Source organism: Theropithecus gelada, chromosome 7b (assembly GCF_003255815.1).
Source record: "Theropithecus gelada isolate Dixy chromosome 7b, Tgel_1.0, whole genome shotgun sequence".
In the NCBI taxonomy this organism is placed as follows: Eukaryota; Metazoa; Chordata; class Mammalia; order Primates; family Cercopithecidae; genus Theropithecus; species Theropithecus gelada.
In genome coordinates this window covers 34,230,182-34,244,744 of record NC_037675.1, presented here as the reverse complement: position 1 = coordinate 34,244,744, position 14,563 = coordinate 34,230,182, and the positions used below count along the sequence as shown (strand labels likewise).

Sequence of the window (14,563 nt, the reverse complement as noted above, 5' to 3'; positions counted from 1 at the left end):
AATTGATATCTTAAAACCTACTATAAGATTATATCTATTAAGCCAAAATTCTGAGAAGGGAAATGTCAGCTTTTTTCACTGTTTCAACAAATTGGCCTTTCATTTCAGATGTAGTATATTTTAAGAATTTTTTTTGTTTTCCTAGCAACTCAATGAAATATCTACATTAACAATTTATAAAATCAAATTATATATGTCTCATTATTTTAAGCATTAAAGTAACATTAAGCTGCCATAACACACCCAAATCACCCATCATCTAAGAAATGCTTCAAATATCCTCCACTCTGTCAAATGATACAAGACTTTTTTACATGCTAGAATGCCCCCAAAAAACTGTGCATGTTGAGCCACCTCTTCCTTCTGATTAATATCATTCTAAAAACATAATCTTAAAAACAAAAACCCTAATTAGAATGTGTACTAAAAATCACAAATGGGAATCCTAATATGCCTTTGAAAGTTCCTATGTTAAAATAAGCCTCCCAACACAGTCTCAGCTCACTGCAGTAGAAGGTATAGACAAGCTGGGTTCACAGGTCCAACTACGCCATTTTTTTCAGTCAAGAAAACTTAAGCCAAATATGTGTTTACAGTCACAAAGATTTGAACTCAAGAGTGTTCAATTCCACTGATCAGAAAATCTTGCTACCAATAAGCCATTCTGAAGATACATTAAAATGACTGGGATGATTAATTTTCACTGCATTCCTACATTTTGCTGGATTCTCCAGCCTGGGATACATGAACTGTACCTTTATTACAGGTTGTTAGAAATCCTTGTGTTATGAGCTGAATGCTTGTGTCCCCTCCTAAAATCCTTATGTTGAAAGTCGAAATCCCCATTGTGATGGTATTTGGAGGTGGAACCATTGGGAGGTAATTGTCATAGAGGGCAGAACCCTCATGAAGGAGATTAGAGACACAGGAGACATCATCTTTCTCTCTCTTTCCATCTTGTACGGATATAACATGAAAATGGCTATGTGAACCAGGAGGACAGCCTTCACAAAGAACCTTACCATGCTGGTACCTTGATCTTGGATTTGCAGCCTCTAGACTGTGAGAAATTTTTTTTAAATGTTGTTTAAGCAAACCCATCTATACTATTCTGTTATGGCAGTCCAAACTAAGACACCCTGCAAGAGTCCTCTTTTCTAATCTCAGTAAAAGTATTATTTTAGTTTTCCAATTGGAGTTGTTCATATAGCAACAAATTCAGTCACTGACTCACAACAAGGAGGTTGAGTCTGATTGCCTACCAGATGTGAATCACAACATAGCAGAGGCTGAACAACTTGTTACAGATTTTTCTGCAACTTCAGGAGCTCAGTATCCATAGAAGATATAATGAAAAGCACTTTAGGTCAGGTGTCAGCTAAGCAAATATCACTGCACCACTTTACAAACGTCCCTGAGAACATCCAAAATGAGGCTTACCTGCATCAACATTCCTGCTTCCTTTCGTATGTCTCTAGGACATACTGAATTTTACATATTTTTAAATGCTATCTTCGTGCGTCTTTTCAAAATGGAAAATAATAGCAATTTTGCTTTTATGCTAAAATTCTTGTAAAAACCTGGATAGTATTCATCTATTTTTATAGAAGAAAGCCAATATTTTAAAGTATTTATATAAAAACCAAACTGTGTACACAGTCTGTTTTCATCATCAGTGCTGATATTCAACACAGTCTTATTTCCCAAACTGTAAAATTATACCTAAGTAATATGCTTTAATTACAAAACATTACTGAAATTTAAGTATCTGTAGTGCTTTAGGAAGTTATTACTATGAACTCACTGAATTGTAGTGTCTTCTAAGCACTTATTACAGTAGCCTTCAACCTTGGAGCACTCAGCCAATACCTGGTGACTAACTGCTCCCAACGGGCAACAGCAGAAGACCACAGGAGCTATTTCCTAGTGACTGTATTTGGTTTCTTGAGTATAAGTTGTGAAAATTATATTATGCTATATAATTTGGTCATATTTATTCATTTTATGTAGACATTGGTTTTGGAGATATGTTAAATTTTACCCACAAAAGACTAGGTTAGATTTACCAATTTTATTTATTGTATTGCTGATAATACCAATAGATATACAAATCTCAAACATCTTATTTCTAATGATTTTTAATGATGGTTAGAGTCACAACATACTTTAAACCATCAATTGAATCAGGAAGACAACTAATAAATTATGTGGAAAAATAAATCAAAACTATTAATTAACCTAACTGATCAGTTGTTTGATTAGCTAGGTCAAAATAACCAAACAATAGTCCTGTGTAGACAATGTTTTCATCATGTTTCTCTTCATTAAGATCATGCATTTAAAAAGACTATGTGAAGAGCCTTAGTTTGGATCATTTGCTATATTAAAGTGAGAAAGCTGCCAAAAGTAATAAGCCAAATGATACTACTGATTTAATATGACTTTTCACTTAATTTTTTCAGTGATATACGCAATGCATATACATCTATGGCTAGCTATTGAAACATGCCAACATCACATTCCTGGCTGGTACATAATTTAGTCATGACAGCAATCATAACAAATAGACTTATGTATATACATTAGCACCGAAGATGACTTTTTAAAAAACATATTACCAGCCATTTATTGTTACTGCGATGTTTTAAACAAATACAAGAATCAATCTTTTATAACTCAAAGTATGCTTTCTACCATAATGGATTCTAAAATAGGTACCTAAGTCCACCTCCAGTTCTAATGGTCTCGACAGGAGTTGGTCATCTATGGAATGCATGCGGGTCTAATCTAGCCTGCACCTGTTTCTGTACCATCCACAAGCTAAGAATGTATTATCCTTGTTATTTTAATTTTTTGAATAGTTGAAAAAACTCATAAGAATAATATTTCATGACATGTCATAATTTGATTTTAATGTCCACAAATAAAGTTTTATTAAAACAGCCAAATGCATTCTGTTACAACTTGTCTAGATAGCTACTTTCGCACTATAAAAGTAGGGCTGAGCAGTTGCAGTAGAGACCTTATGGCCCACAATGGCTAAATTATTTACTGTCTGATCCTTTACAGAAAACATTGGCTGACTCCTGTCATAGAACTCTGTAACTAGTTTTTTATCTTGGCTTTCTAACCTTCCTCTTTAGGCACTCTTTGACCAAGATTGGAAGAATAGAAAATGTAATACTAGTCATAACCTTGGCAAGAAAAAGAAGGAGATTAACCAGAGCAGGCATCTGTGCTCATGTATGACTCTTAAATGGAAATAATTTACAAACTTTAAAGAAAACTTATGTATGACTCTCTATGGCAATAGTTCAGTTATAAAGTTTTAAGCAAACTATGTAAACAGACTAACCAATTTCCTCCCTTCCATTTCCATTGATTGATATTGTAACTGTCAGTTAATCACATTTCCTAATACGATCAGCCATGAAGCACTTTAGAATGTTGAGCGTTTGGGGACTCAATATTGACCAGTTAGAAAGGTAGGAAAGTGGGAAAGAACAAGTTTCCATTTGGACAGAGGCTTGTTTTTCTAATGTTTCTATCATCAGAGTGAACTCTAGTGATTTTTTTTAAATAAAACTTTTATTTTGAAACACTTTTAGATTTATAGAGAATTTCCTGTAGTGATGCAAAGACACTACAGAAAGGTCCCATCTATGTTTCAGCCAGTTTCCTAATGCCTTCTTAAAATTATTATTTTCATAGAATCGTAACTCCCATGCTTTTGAATGGCCTATGTTTTCTGAAGTTGGGCATTAGAACAAATGTTATCATTTGCTCTAAAATGGGTCAGTGTCTAACATGAGCTAGATATGTGGATAAATGTTCACATATAATGTAAATGGGGAAAAGGGATTCCAATCATAAGTGGCTGAACATAGAGAGAAAAGTCTCTTTATTATGGAAGAATATGTTCTAAACTAGGATTACAGAGACCCAAATTCTAGTTCCAACTCTGTAACTGACTTTGTTAAAGGACCAGGTGATCTGGTCTTTTAACAACAACAACAAAAAAACATCTATTGGCCTTCCTTTAGAATGCTGAGGTTCTGACATTTACTAACACACTATGGACCCAGAAAGAAAGTGAAAAGCTGCAGTCAATCAATATTCAAAGACACATTAGTTTTCACAGGTGGAGGTCACCACATGTTTACTAAGGCAGAGCTAAGACTTATGCACAGTATCTAGAAAGCTGTTTCTGAAAATTAAAGCCATAGTACAATTTCAATCATATAAAGCAGTCAGAGGTGACTCCTTCTTTGCTATGCTTATGAAATATTATCATCTGCAGAGCACTGAAACTATATATTGTGCTTTGCAAGAGGTGATAGGGCTAACAAAAACACGTTGAAGAATGCCAGTCCTGAAGAACAGAGCACATAAAGTTGAAAGTCCAAAATAAGTGAGTACAGTGCAGTATAATGCAAAACCACAAGACGTCGGGACTAAAATATTACATTATCAAGAACTGGTAGACTTTTTAAAATAAGTTGGATGTGATATAGAATACTAAGTGTGTTCCCTAAAGTTTTCTCAAGAGAGTAAATGCAAAGAAAAAGTGCATGAAGCGCTAGGTTCTTATTTTATCTTTATCATATATTTTGCATTTAACTTCTTTAAAACTTCATTGTGTGCTATTTTATTTTCCTGTTTTATAATGATTACACATGCTCAAATATTGATAATAAAAACAAAAAATTTTTGAGATAAGAAACAATGCCATATATTTTTGAACACATAGAAGGGAGATACGGTGCCTCCACGTACAGGGGAATTAAGTAAAAGAAGAGGAAAATAGAAATATCAGCAAAATATGAAGAGTTAGGGCATGTGGCTTTTGAAATTATTAATAAACCACTTCAAGAAACCTGATAGTCCAAGGAAGACTATTAGTCTCAAATATTTAAGACAATAATCACTGAATCCTTTCTGAGGAATCGGGACTTTGGATTAGACAGTAAGTAATCATCCAGACCAGAATCACTGACAAAAAGAAAACTGAGGTCTAGAGAGGGCTTTATGGCACCAATCACAGGGTATGTTTAATTTTCTTGAAAGCTGCCCTACCATTATTTATTGCACATTCGTTTCTCTATGAATTGCAAATATCTCCAAGGCAAAGGACTTAGAGGACTGACTTACTAAGAGAAGATACTCAGATATCTGTTGAAGGGACTTGAGTTCACACACCCAGAATACTCATGGTTTTCTTGAGACTACAGTTTTGTTTTGCTTTTGACATGGAGTCTCACTCTTGTTGTCCAGGCTGGAACGAAGAGGTGCAATCTCGGCTCACTGCAACCCCTGCCTCCCACATTCAAGTGATTTCTCCTGCCTCAGCTTCTGGAGTAGCTGGGACTACAGGCGCCTGCCACCACACCAGCCTAATTTTTGTATTTTTTAGTAGAGATGGGGTTTTACCATGTTGGCCAGGCTGGTCTCGAACTCCTGATCTCAAGTGATCCACCTGCTTCAGCCTCCCAAAGTGCTGGAACTGAGACTACAGTTTAACCTGTGCCTCCTCTGCATGTACATCCACATGGAGAACTACGTTGACGGGGGAAGCCAACCACAGGGCAGGGACTAGCAGCTCATCCCGTGGGCCACACCTGCTTCTAGCGCCTACTCCACATCCTGCATAATTTCCCTTTGTTTTCACATTATTCCCATCATTCTCCCTCTATTTTTCTTCTGCTCTTCCTTTTTACTCTTCTTTTGCATCTTCCTAGTTTATGACTTAAACTCACCCATAGTTCTTATCAGTACTATATAACTCTGCTAATAGTAATCCCAAGATATAATCCTATTCTACACAATTCGACTTAAAACACGGTTAAATACTTACTTTCACAGGTATTGTACAAGGTTCTGGAGATATAAAAAGGAATAAGATGACCCAGGCTATTCCCTCAATAAGCTCATAGTCTCAATACAGAGACAGGCATGTAAAGAAACAGATTACAATGTAAGTTGATAACAAACCAACAGAAAAATGTAACAACACCCCAAAGAAAGAAATTACTAATGCTCTGGGGAAGCAAAGATTTGCATAAGAGAGTGACATCTGAGCTGGGATGTGAAAGCTGAATAGGAGTTCAAGAAAACCCAACAGAAGATGTTGGGTCTCAGAATGTGATACTGCGAAGTACGGCACTTTGACAAGCTGAATACTTTGAACTGAAGGAGACTGGAAGGTTGTAAAAAGATATTCTCTCTGACCTTCTTTTTCCCTCCTTTCTCCTTCCCCTATTTCTTCCCCAAGGTGCATCATGCACAATAGAACTTCTCTCCCTCAAAGCAAGCCATAAAATCTAAGAAGACTAGCTGCCCTCTCCTCTCCCCCCGAAGACCCTTACATGACAGGTGTCGTGCCCTGTACCCAGAGGAAGGAACGCTACACAGAGAGGCCAAGAAAAATCCGAACAAACAGGACCTGTTGTAATTCCCCTAAAGTTATCATCTTTAGGTCATGCCTTTTTTGTCCAGTCATATTTCTACACAGCTGTCCATTCTTCATCGAACCTAAGCATAAGAATATGTACTTCTCCCTGGGTCTCTGGGTCTTCATTTCTGAAAGCTCCCACGTCATGTAAAATTTTGATTAAATAAATTTTTTCTTGATAACCTGTCTTTTGTTATGGAAGTTTCAGCCATAACCCTTGTGATGGGTAAGGAAAAGTAATTATGCTTTTGCCCCTACAAAGCAAAAGAGCAATTCAGTCAGATGATGACATACTCAAAGGCACAAATTGAGGGGTTTTACCACTCAGTGTTGCTAGAGAAAAATGAGATAATAGTGGCAATAGAGATTGATTAATCTTGATGTAGAATGCAAAAGAGCACACTTGCACTCTTTTGCCCACATTTCCAAAGTCTCCACAAAAAATTCCTCATTTCTACTTCTCATTTTTAAAAACTTTTTAAAATCTTATTTATTTATTTATTTATTTATTTTTTGAGATGGAGTCTCGCTCTGTTGCCCAGGCTGGAGTGCAGTGGCATAATCTCAGCTCACTGCAAGCTCCGCCTCTGGGTTCACGCCATTCTCCTGCCTCAGCATACCGAGTAGCTGGGACTACAGGTGCCCACCACCATGCCTGGCTAATTTTTTGTATTCTTGTTTTTTGTTGTTGTTGTTGTTTGTTTGTTTAGTAGAGACAGGGTTTCACCGTGTTAGCCAGGATGGTCTCAATCTCCTGACCTTGTGATCCGTCTACCTCGACCTCCCAAAGTGCCGGGATTACAGGTGTGAGCCACCACACCTGGCCTCTACTTCTCCTTTTAAAAAATGTTTAGAGACAAGCTCTCCCTCTGGGCAGCGGTGCAAACACAGCTCACTGTAACCTCAAACTCCTGGGCTCGAGGAGTCCTCTCACCTCAGCTTCCCAAAGTGCTGGGATTATAGGCATGAGCCACCATGCCTAGCCCACTTCTCATTTTGGGCAAACAAAAACTACAGATTAAAACAATACACAAGTACTACCCTAGATAAGGTAAATTAAGTTACAGATTCATGTGTTTCATCTTTTATCTGTGAAACCGGCCATGTTTCTTTGCAGTATCTCCCAAGAGAGGTGCAATGTGCTTCCCTGCCCCTTGACTTTGGTCTGTGCCACGCAATCTGCTCTGACCCAACGACTGAACAGAAATGACCCCATGACAGTTCTGAGTCACACCATTTAGAGACATTGCATGTTTTTGTTCACCCTTCTTACAGCTTTGCCTCCATCACCACAAAAGAGCTACTTCCAAATAGCTGCTGCCTTCTAACATGGGACAGAGCTAGGCTGAACCCCCAGCAAGGAGCCAAGCCCAGCTAGAGCTGTGGCCCAAAGCAGAGGCACCCGCTGAGCCCAGTCTAGACTTGCCAACTCCCAGCCTAACCGCAGCTCCACGAGTAAAAGCTTGTTGTTGTGTGCCACTTAAGATGTTGTGATTGCTTGTTCTCTGGCAATAGCTGAGTAGGACACCTGAATATTCACATATTCTCAGCCATCATTCTCAAAAATATGCTTTCTTCAAGTCACTGTCTGGAGCTGAGGGTAATCCTGAATGCTCCGTTGTAGCAGATGCTCTGAAAACAATAGTGACAAGCCCAACTCTTGAACAGTGGCATGCAGCAAGATACCAGCAATGCTATATATAATATTTTTCATGCTGAGTTAGATAATAATTCAATGATAAAGAGTTCACCTTTGTAGTCATCAAAGCTTTTCATGAAAAAGTGTAAAACTCCAAAGAATTAGAGTCTCAGAGACATACTCTCTTATCATGTAGCCTGCAATTGTCAGAAAGCCCTTCCTGCCCAGTGTCAAAGATAATGTGGGGAAATGTGGTGATATAAACATTGCTTGTCTTATCATGATGTAAAATAAAATAACGTAAAAGGTTACTTCTTAAATGAGCTCCTTTCAGCAGTCATAACTTCATTAGAAATATACAAAAGTATAACAGCATATAATTAAAAAGACTTCCTGGAAGCATACCTAAGTAAAGGCAACTACATCACACTTCCACGTCCTAGTAAAACCTGGCACTCACTCCCAAAATAAACAACAATGAACATTGGCAGCTCAGCTTCTGAATGGTTCTGTTTCCATTGGGTACCACCACCTACTATGGATTGGGACAAACATAAGTAGAGATCAGAGCAGGGAGTCTGTTCCTCAGTCTGCTGAGGATGATGGAGGTAGGAAGAGGATTCAAGCAAGAACTGAGTTACCATCTTTGCCCTACTCATCTAGCCCTGTGGGAGGCTCCTGCTAGGATCTAAGGTGTACAGTCTGGGTTCTTCCTCTTACCCATGTAAAAAGACAAAAGAATGTCATAGGCTGGGTGTACATGGCCATGTACTGATTCTACGAACTTTCATCTCACATGGTTTTTTAGTAATGAGGAATATGACCCTTGCCCCAAAGCATGAATGTCACTTGGTAGAAGTAAATGTATGTCAGTACACAGGAAAATGCCAGAACAGGAACAGGAAAATCCCTGAACTGCTTAGACCAAGATGACCTATCACTCAGTCTTAGAATCTCTACCTTTCTATAGAAACAGAATCCATTTCATAAAATGCTATCTAATTTTGGGGGACAACATTGTAGCAGTAGTTTAGTGTCACTGTGAGTATGACCTATACTCAGTTACACTACACTATGATTTAAAATAAATCCATTTAACATCATTGCTTTAGTAAGAGTCTAGTCTTTGGCTAGGGAGAGCTAATATGCTGCTTAAATACAGGCCTGCAAGTCTCTCCTCTCAGAAACATCTACTTAATTCACAATAGATGCCCAAAATAGTGAAGGGAAATTCTATGAAAACAGTGAAGTTCTTCCCTAATGTGTTCAGTCAATTTTAATCACCAGTTATCTTGCATATTTTTCAACTGTTCCTTTCCAAAGACTAAGAATTTCTTATACTTTACATATTTTAGCATTGTTGCCTGTCACACACATAGGCAAATTATTGTTTAAAAGCTGCCACATTTAAATTGAAATAAAACTTATGATTGCAACGGTAAATATTCCTAGATTAATAGAGTTGCAGCAGACGACAGACTCTTAAAATTGACTGAAGTCTGTGATATTAGAAAGACAGAAAATTTATCTAGTTTTAGCAAATGTCAAATCAGTGGCTATTGCTTTAAAGATTAATAAAAGATATAATGGTTTCTAGATAGCCTCTAAATAGAGATTACTATGAATGGAGAAGTGATTTACCAACAGTCACCACAATGAGATTTCTTTAAAGGTTACAATCATCAGTTATTTAGCTGAAACACTGCTGAGAATGCCTGGTCATTTCTTGAATAATGCATAATGTTCATTGTAGATTTGATCTGTATTATAACAATACAGATATTTCTAAAATAATGGAAAATACTATCAGTTACCTTCCAATTGCTTAACATATCATTTCCATGAAGTAATTGACTTGGGACATATTACATACTGTCACCTGAGTGTTCTTTCTGCAAGCATAACTTGTAATAATCTGTATACAATGGGAATCACAAAACAAACTCATCAACCTTTATAGACTGTTAAGAAAAGATGTGATGAATACTGCACAGGGCACAGTAAAGGACCTTTCTGAAGCCATAAATTAAAGTGATTAAATTTCTATACAGTTGTGTGGGACAAATTTAAATTTAAGCTTTGAAATTTAATTATTAACATGATCAACTCATCACATTAAAAAAATGCTGCCACCACAATGTAAGTACTTTTCATACAAATTTCCAAATGCCTTTAGGTTTATTCAAGAGATTGCTTGGAGAAGCATGAAGTATAATGTCTATCGTTTTATTGTTGGATTATGAACTGCACTTCACATGATGCTGCAGGCTATTTATATAAGCTTGTTTATCCATATGAACGTCTTCAAGGGCACAACATAGAAGACCTTAATAAATTAAAATGAATTTCTTTTGATGTTATTGTTTCATGAATGTTTGATCAGAATGAATAGCAGTTTTGCATTAAAGAATTAAGAGTAAAGCAATAAAATGTACATATATTTTACAGTAGAATCAATTTATAGAAAGTGCTCCTTATATTTCTAGCTACTTTTGAGAGCCAGGGTAGACAGTAGGGAGTCACTATGTTTACATCTTCATTTCTAACCTATCACCAGTTTACTAATAGTGAAAGTGTACATGTACCAACGTAGATGCTCTGTCATCAACTGGATGGAATTTTAAATATAATAAAATCCGTTATCTCCTTCTAGGTTTCTAACTACACAACTCCACCACCCTGTTTTCTCTCAGTGACACTACCATGCCATTCCAGAAACTGCAACAACGTGGGGGCAACAACCACGTTTTATCTTCTTTTTATACATCTTAATCATAATAAGAAGTTAAAGAGTTGAATTAAAGGCCACAAAATAAAAATGAAGTATTATAACAGTCTGAAGCTGAGAAAATTCTCACCTAAAACGTTTGATGATGGTGATATAAAACAAATATCATCTGTAGGGATGACAAGAAGTGATAGAACACTAGACAGAAAGGCAAGAAAAGTGGATTCTTGCCTTAGATATGCTAACACTGAACTGCAAAGTCATTTCCACTTTACACTTGCCTCATCTAACTATCCCTCATAAAAGGAGGGAATAATTACATGTCATCTATACATTTGCATGCCTAAAAGGCCATGATTCTGGAAGTAAGCTAGACTATTACATCATAGTCAAATGGACAAACAACAGAACCATCACATTTTTCTCCTTTGGTAGCCATTACTGCCAAGAAAGCCTATTGACTACAAACACCTTTAACAATGAAAATAAACAAATAAAAATTTGCTGAGTTATGTTAAATAAATACAGGTCCATTCCATTATCTCATTTGAATAATATACTTTTGAACTTATATAATTGAATAATTATTACATATTTTTCACATGGTATGGTTCCTAACCTGTTACCCTCATCCTTTCATCTTGTATGATTTGGAAGAAAGATAGCCTGTGCCTCAAACTAGAGTGAAAAAAATGTGTCTAATGTATATTTACTAAAATTATATGTATATATTTAGCTTGGAAAAATTTGGTACTAGTATCTATAATATGGTTTAGCTCTAAGTCCCCACCCAAATCTTGTCTCTAATTGTATTAATAATCCCACGTGTCAGGAGAGGGACCTTCTGGGAGGTGATTGGATCATAGGGGCCGTTTCCCTATGCTATCTCGTGATAGTGAGTTCTCACGAGATCTGATGGTTTAAAAGTGGCACTTCCCCCTTTGCTGTCTCTTTCTCTCTCTTACTTGCTGCCATGGTTCCTTGCTTCCCCCTTGCCTTCCGCCATAATTGTAAGTTTCCTGAGGCCTCCCCAGCTATGTGGAACTGTGAGTCAATTGTACCTTTTTGTTTATATATTATCCAGTCTCGGATAGTTTTTATAGCAATGTGAAAACAGACTAATACAATCTAGAACATGAATTGTTGTGTTACTGAATTGGTATCTACAAGCTCAAGGGCAGAAGGGATGTAAAAGGACAGATCGAATGTGCCTTGCTTTATTTTTCCTGGGCTACCTTTGATTGACATCCTGTCCTTGAGAGGTACCTCTGTTGTGTGTTCTCCTCAATCTTTAAGTGTCATTCTTACACTCTAGAAAGTGGTCTGCAAACCATAGCCTATGGGACTAATTTTGTGGCTGCTGCCTATTTTGTAAATATAGTTTTATTGGAACATAGCCACATTGTTTTTTTTACGTAGTGTCTATGGCTAATTTTGTGCTACAACAGCAGAATTGAGTAGCCCATTAAGCCTAAAATATTTACTACATGGCCCTTTACAGAAAATGTTTGCCAACTGTTGCTCTAGAAGAAAATAACCTGTTACAATTAAAATTATCATTTTCCACCTCTAATATGCATAACACAATCCCCAAGTAACAAATTTACACTCTCACGGACACATATATGATCACAGCTCTTACCACAAAATTGTAAATAACAACTGCTTTTGACCCTTCATTTCAATCTGAATCCTACAAAAGATTACAGCTCCCCACTAGTACCCTTTCCTGTTATAGCCAAGAGTACAGGGACTTTTCCAAAGGTTGTTGGCAAGATGTAACAAAAGACGCTAATTCTTCCCCAGAGGAAGTTGCCTGCAACTCCTCCAAATGCCCAGTTTTATTTAATTCTATCAAGTGTCTAGAAACAGAATGCGAACATAAAAATCTAGCAGATTCTTTAGGCCATACACCTTGAATAGAATACCCTTAAAGATAGAAAACCAATGGCCAACACCACATATACATCAATAAATGTATGCATGCATATTTAAATGCCATAAATTATTAGGAATTTCAGGAACACACAAGAAAATACTGTCTTACGCATCAGAGTGAAAATGACCTAACATTTAAAGATACTAAGTTGTAAGAGTAACTGCATCAAGGATTAGAATAAAAAATATGTTTATAACTTTTAGGTAATATGTATATAGGGAAACTTGAAACACTAATACATAGATTGATTTTTGTTGGTCAATAAAATCTTTAACGTAAAATGTCTGCTAAGGATGGAAGAGCTCTGCTCCCTGCCTTTCTTTCGTTACTTAAGGCAGAAAATGTCAGCTCTATGCTTTAACAAATATGTCCGTACTCCACTCATGAAGAAGAATTTGTATGTAATTGTAAAACATAAATTAAACCCAAGAAGCATTTTAATGTGTCATTTCATTTTCGTTTCTCTGAAATCTTATATAAAGTGATAGAATTTTAGGCTGATAGACTTTTGAAAATAAAATAGAAAAATAAGAGGTTTATTTCACCTTCACATGGTGTCTTTCTCATGCAGAGTTCAGATTTCCACATTTGTATCCCTTTAAAGGATTTGATATGCAGGAAAAGAAGAAAGGATGATGGTAAACATTTCATCTTACAGACCCCTACAGACCATCATATTCAGACTGAACAGTGGCCTAAAACTTACCTTTTACTGATGTGTTAGGTGGAGGGCCTTCCATTCGCAAGTTCCACGGAGGGTCCCCCTGGTTAGCAAAGTCCCTCATTTTCAGATAGCTAATTGTAAGTCGAATGATGGATGCCTTGTCAAGCTGGCTGGTAATGGCTGCAGGAAGAGGCAACAACTTGGCCAATTCATAGAACTCAAAGTTTTCTTTTCCCCGGCGGGAGCGAGCAGCATCTCGGGATTTCTCCTTTCTCAATGCTTGTAAACTGAAATCAAAGGAGTGAGAACGTGTGGTTTAGAATATGTGACTTTGTCATCACTCAAATACCACCTTCTTTGTATTTCCTTTTTTCCCACCAAAATTCTACCAAAAACTATTTCAAAATTAGAGAGTGACAGTAAAATGAGTTCCAGAAAATGTCCACGAAAGCCATAAACTCTAACTCCGGTCTTACATTTTGCAAACTCAAGCCCAGTGAGTAAAAATTGTGTTTTACCTGTTAAGGTTTTTTTCCTCCAATTGTCCATGCATTGAGATGTATTTATTGTTCCTAAGACCTAACAGAAGGTTTACAGGTGTGGCTTGATATTATCAACTATAAGCAATTTATAAATTGGGCTTACATTCATGTATCTATTTCAAACTAATACTTTTGTTCACTTAACTTTCATCAATATGGGATCTTAATCAAAAGGAACTATTTTGAAAAATTCATTTCAATTATAATCCTGGGGAGCAGAAGATAAACACAAGTACAATTCACCTTGTCAGAATCAACAAATATGCTTCCAGCCCTCAATAAAGATCACAGCACATTCAGTTAGATGAAGAAAACATCATATTTAAAATGAAGATTTCAATGTAATTTCATAAATGTGCTGATAACTGCTTGATAAGAGAATACTTCTTTATTAATGGACATACATTAGTAGATAGATTTTCTAAGATACTAGAGAATAAAATATATTGCCCAAAGAAGTCAAACTTTAGGATAATATAAATTTAATGTTGAAAGATAAAGCTCTGTATGGGTTATTAAAATTCATAAACATTATAGACATATTACTTCCCAGAAGAGGCAACAGGTGGGATCCAGCATTTTCCTTCAACTATTCATGTG

At 36.5% G+C, this 14,563-nt stretch overlaps 1 protein-coding gene across 6 annotated transcripts in view; it reads right to left on the bottom strand.

The window, feature by feature from the left end:
• NPAS3 (neuronal PAS domain protein 3) overlaps positions 1-14,563 on the bottom strand; it is an 867,987-nt gene that overhangs the window by 584,641 nt on the left and 268,783 nt on the right. For 5 of the 6 annotated variants that reach the window (XM_025392817.1, XM_025392818.1, XM_025392822.1 and 2 more), the window contains one exon: positions 13,464-13,708. In XM_025392817.1, coding sequence (XP_025248602.1) covers positions 13,464-13,708 — 245 coding nt within the window. Of the gene's footprint in view, positions 1-13,302; positions 13,354-13,463; positions 13,709-14,563 lie in introns of all 6 variants that reach the window. The other variant, XM_025392820.1, reaches the window with a different exon arrangement.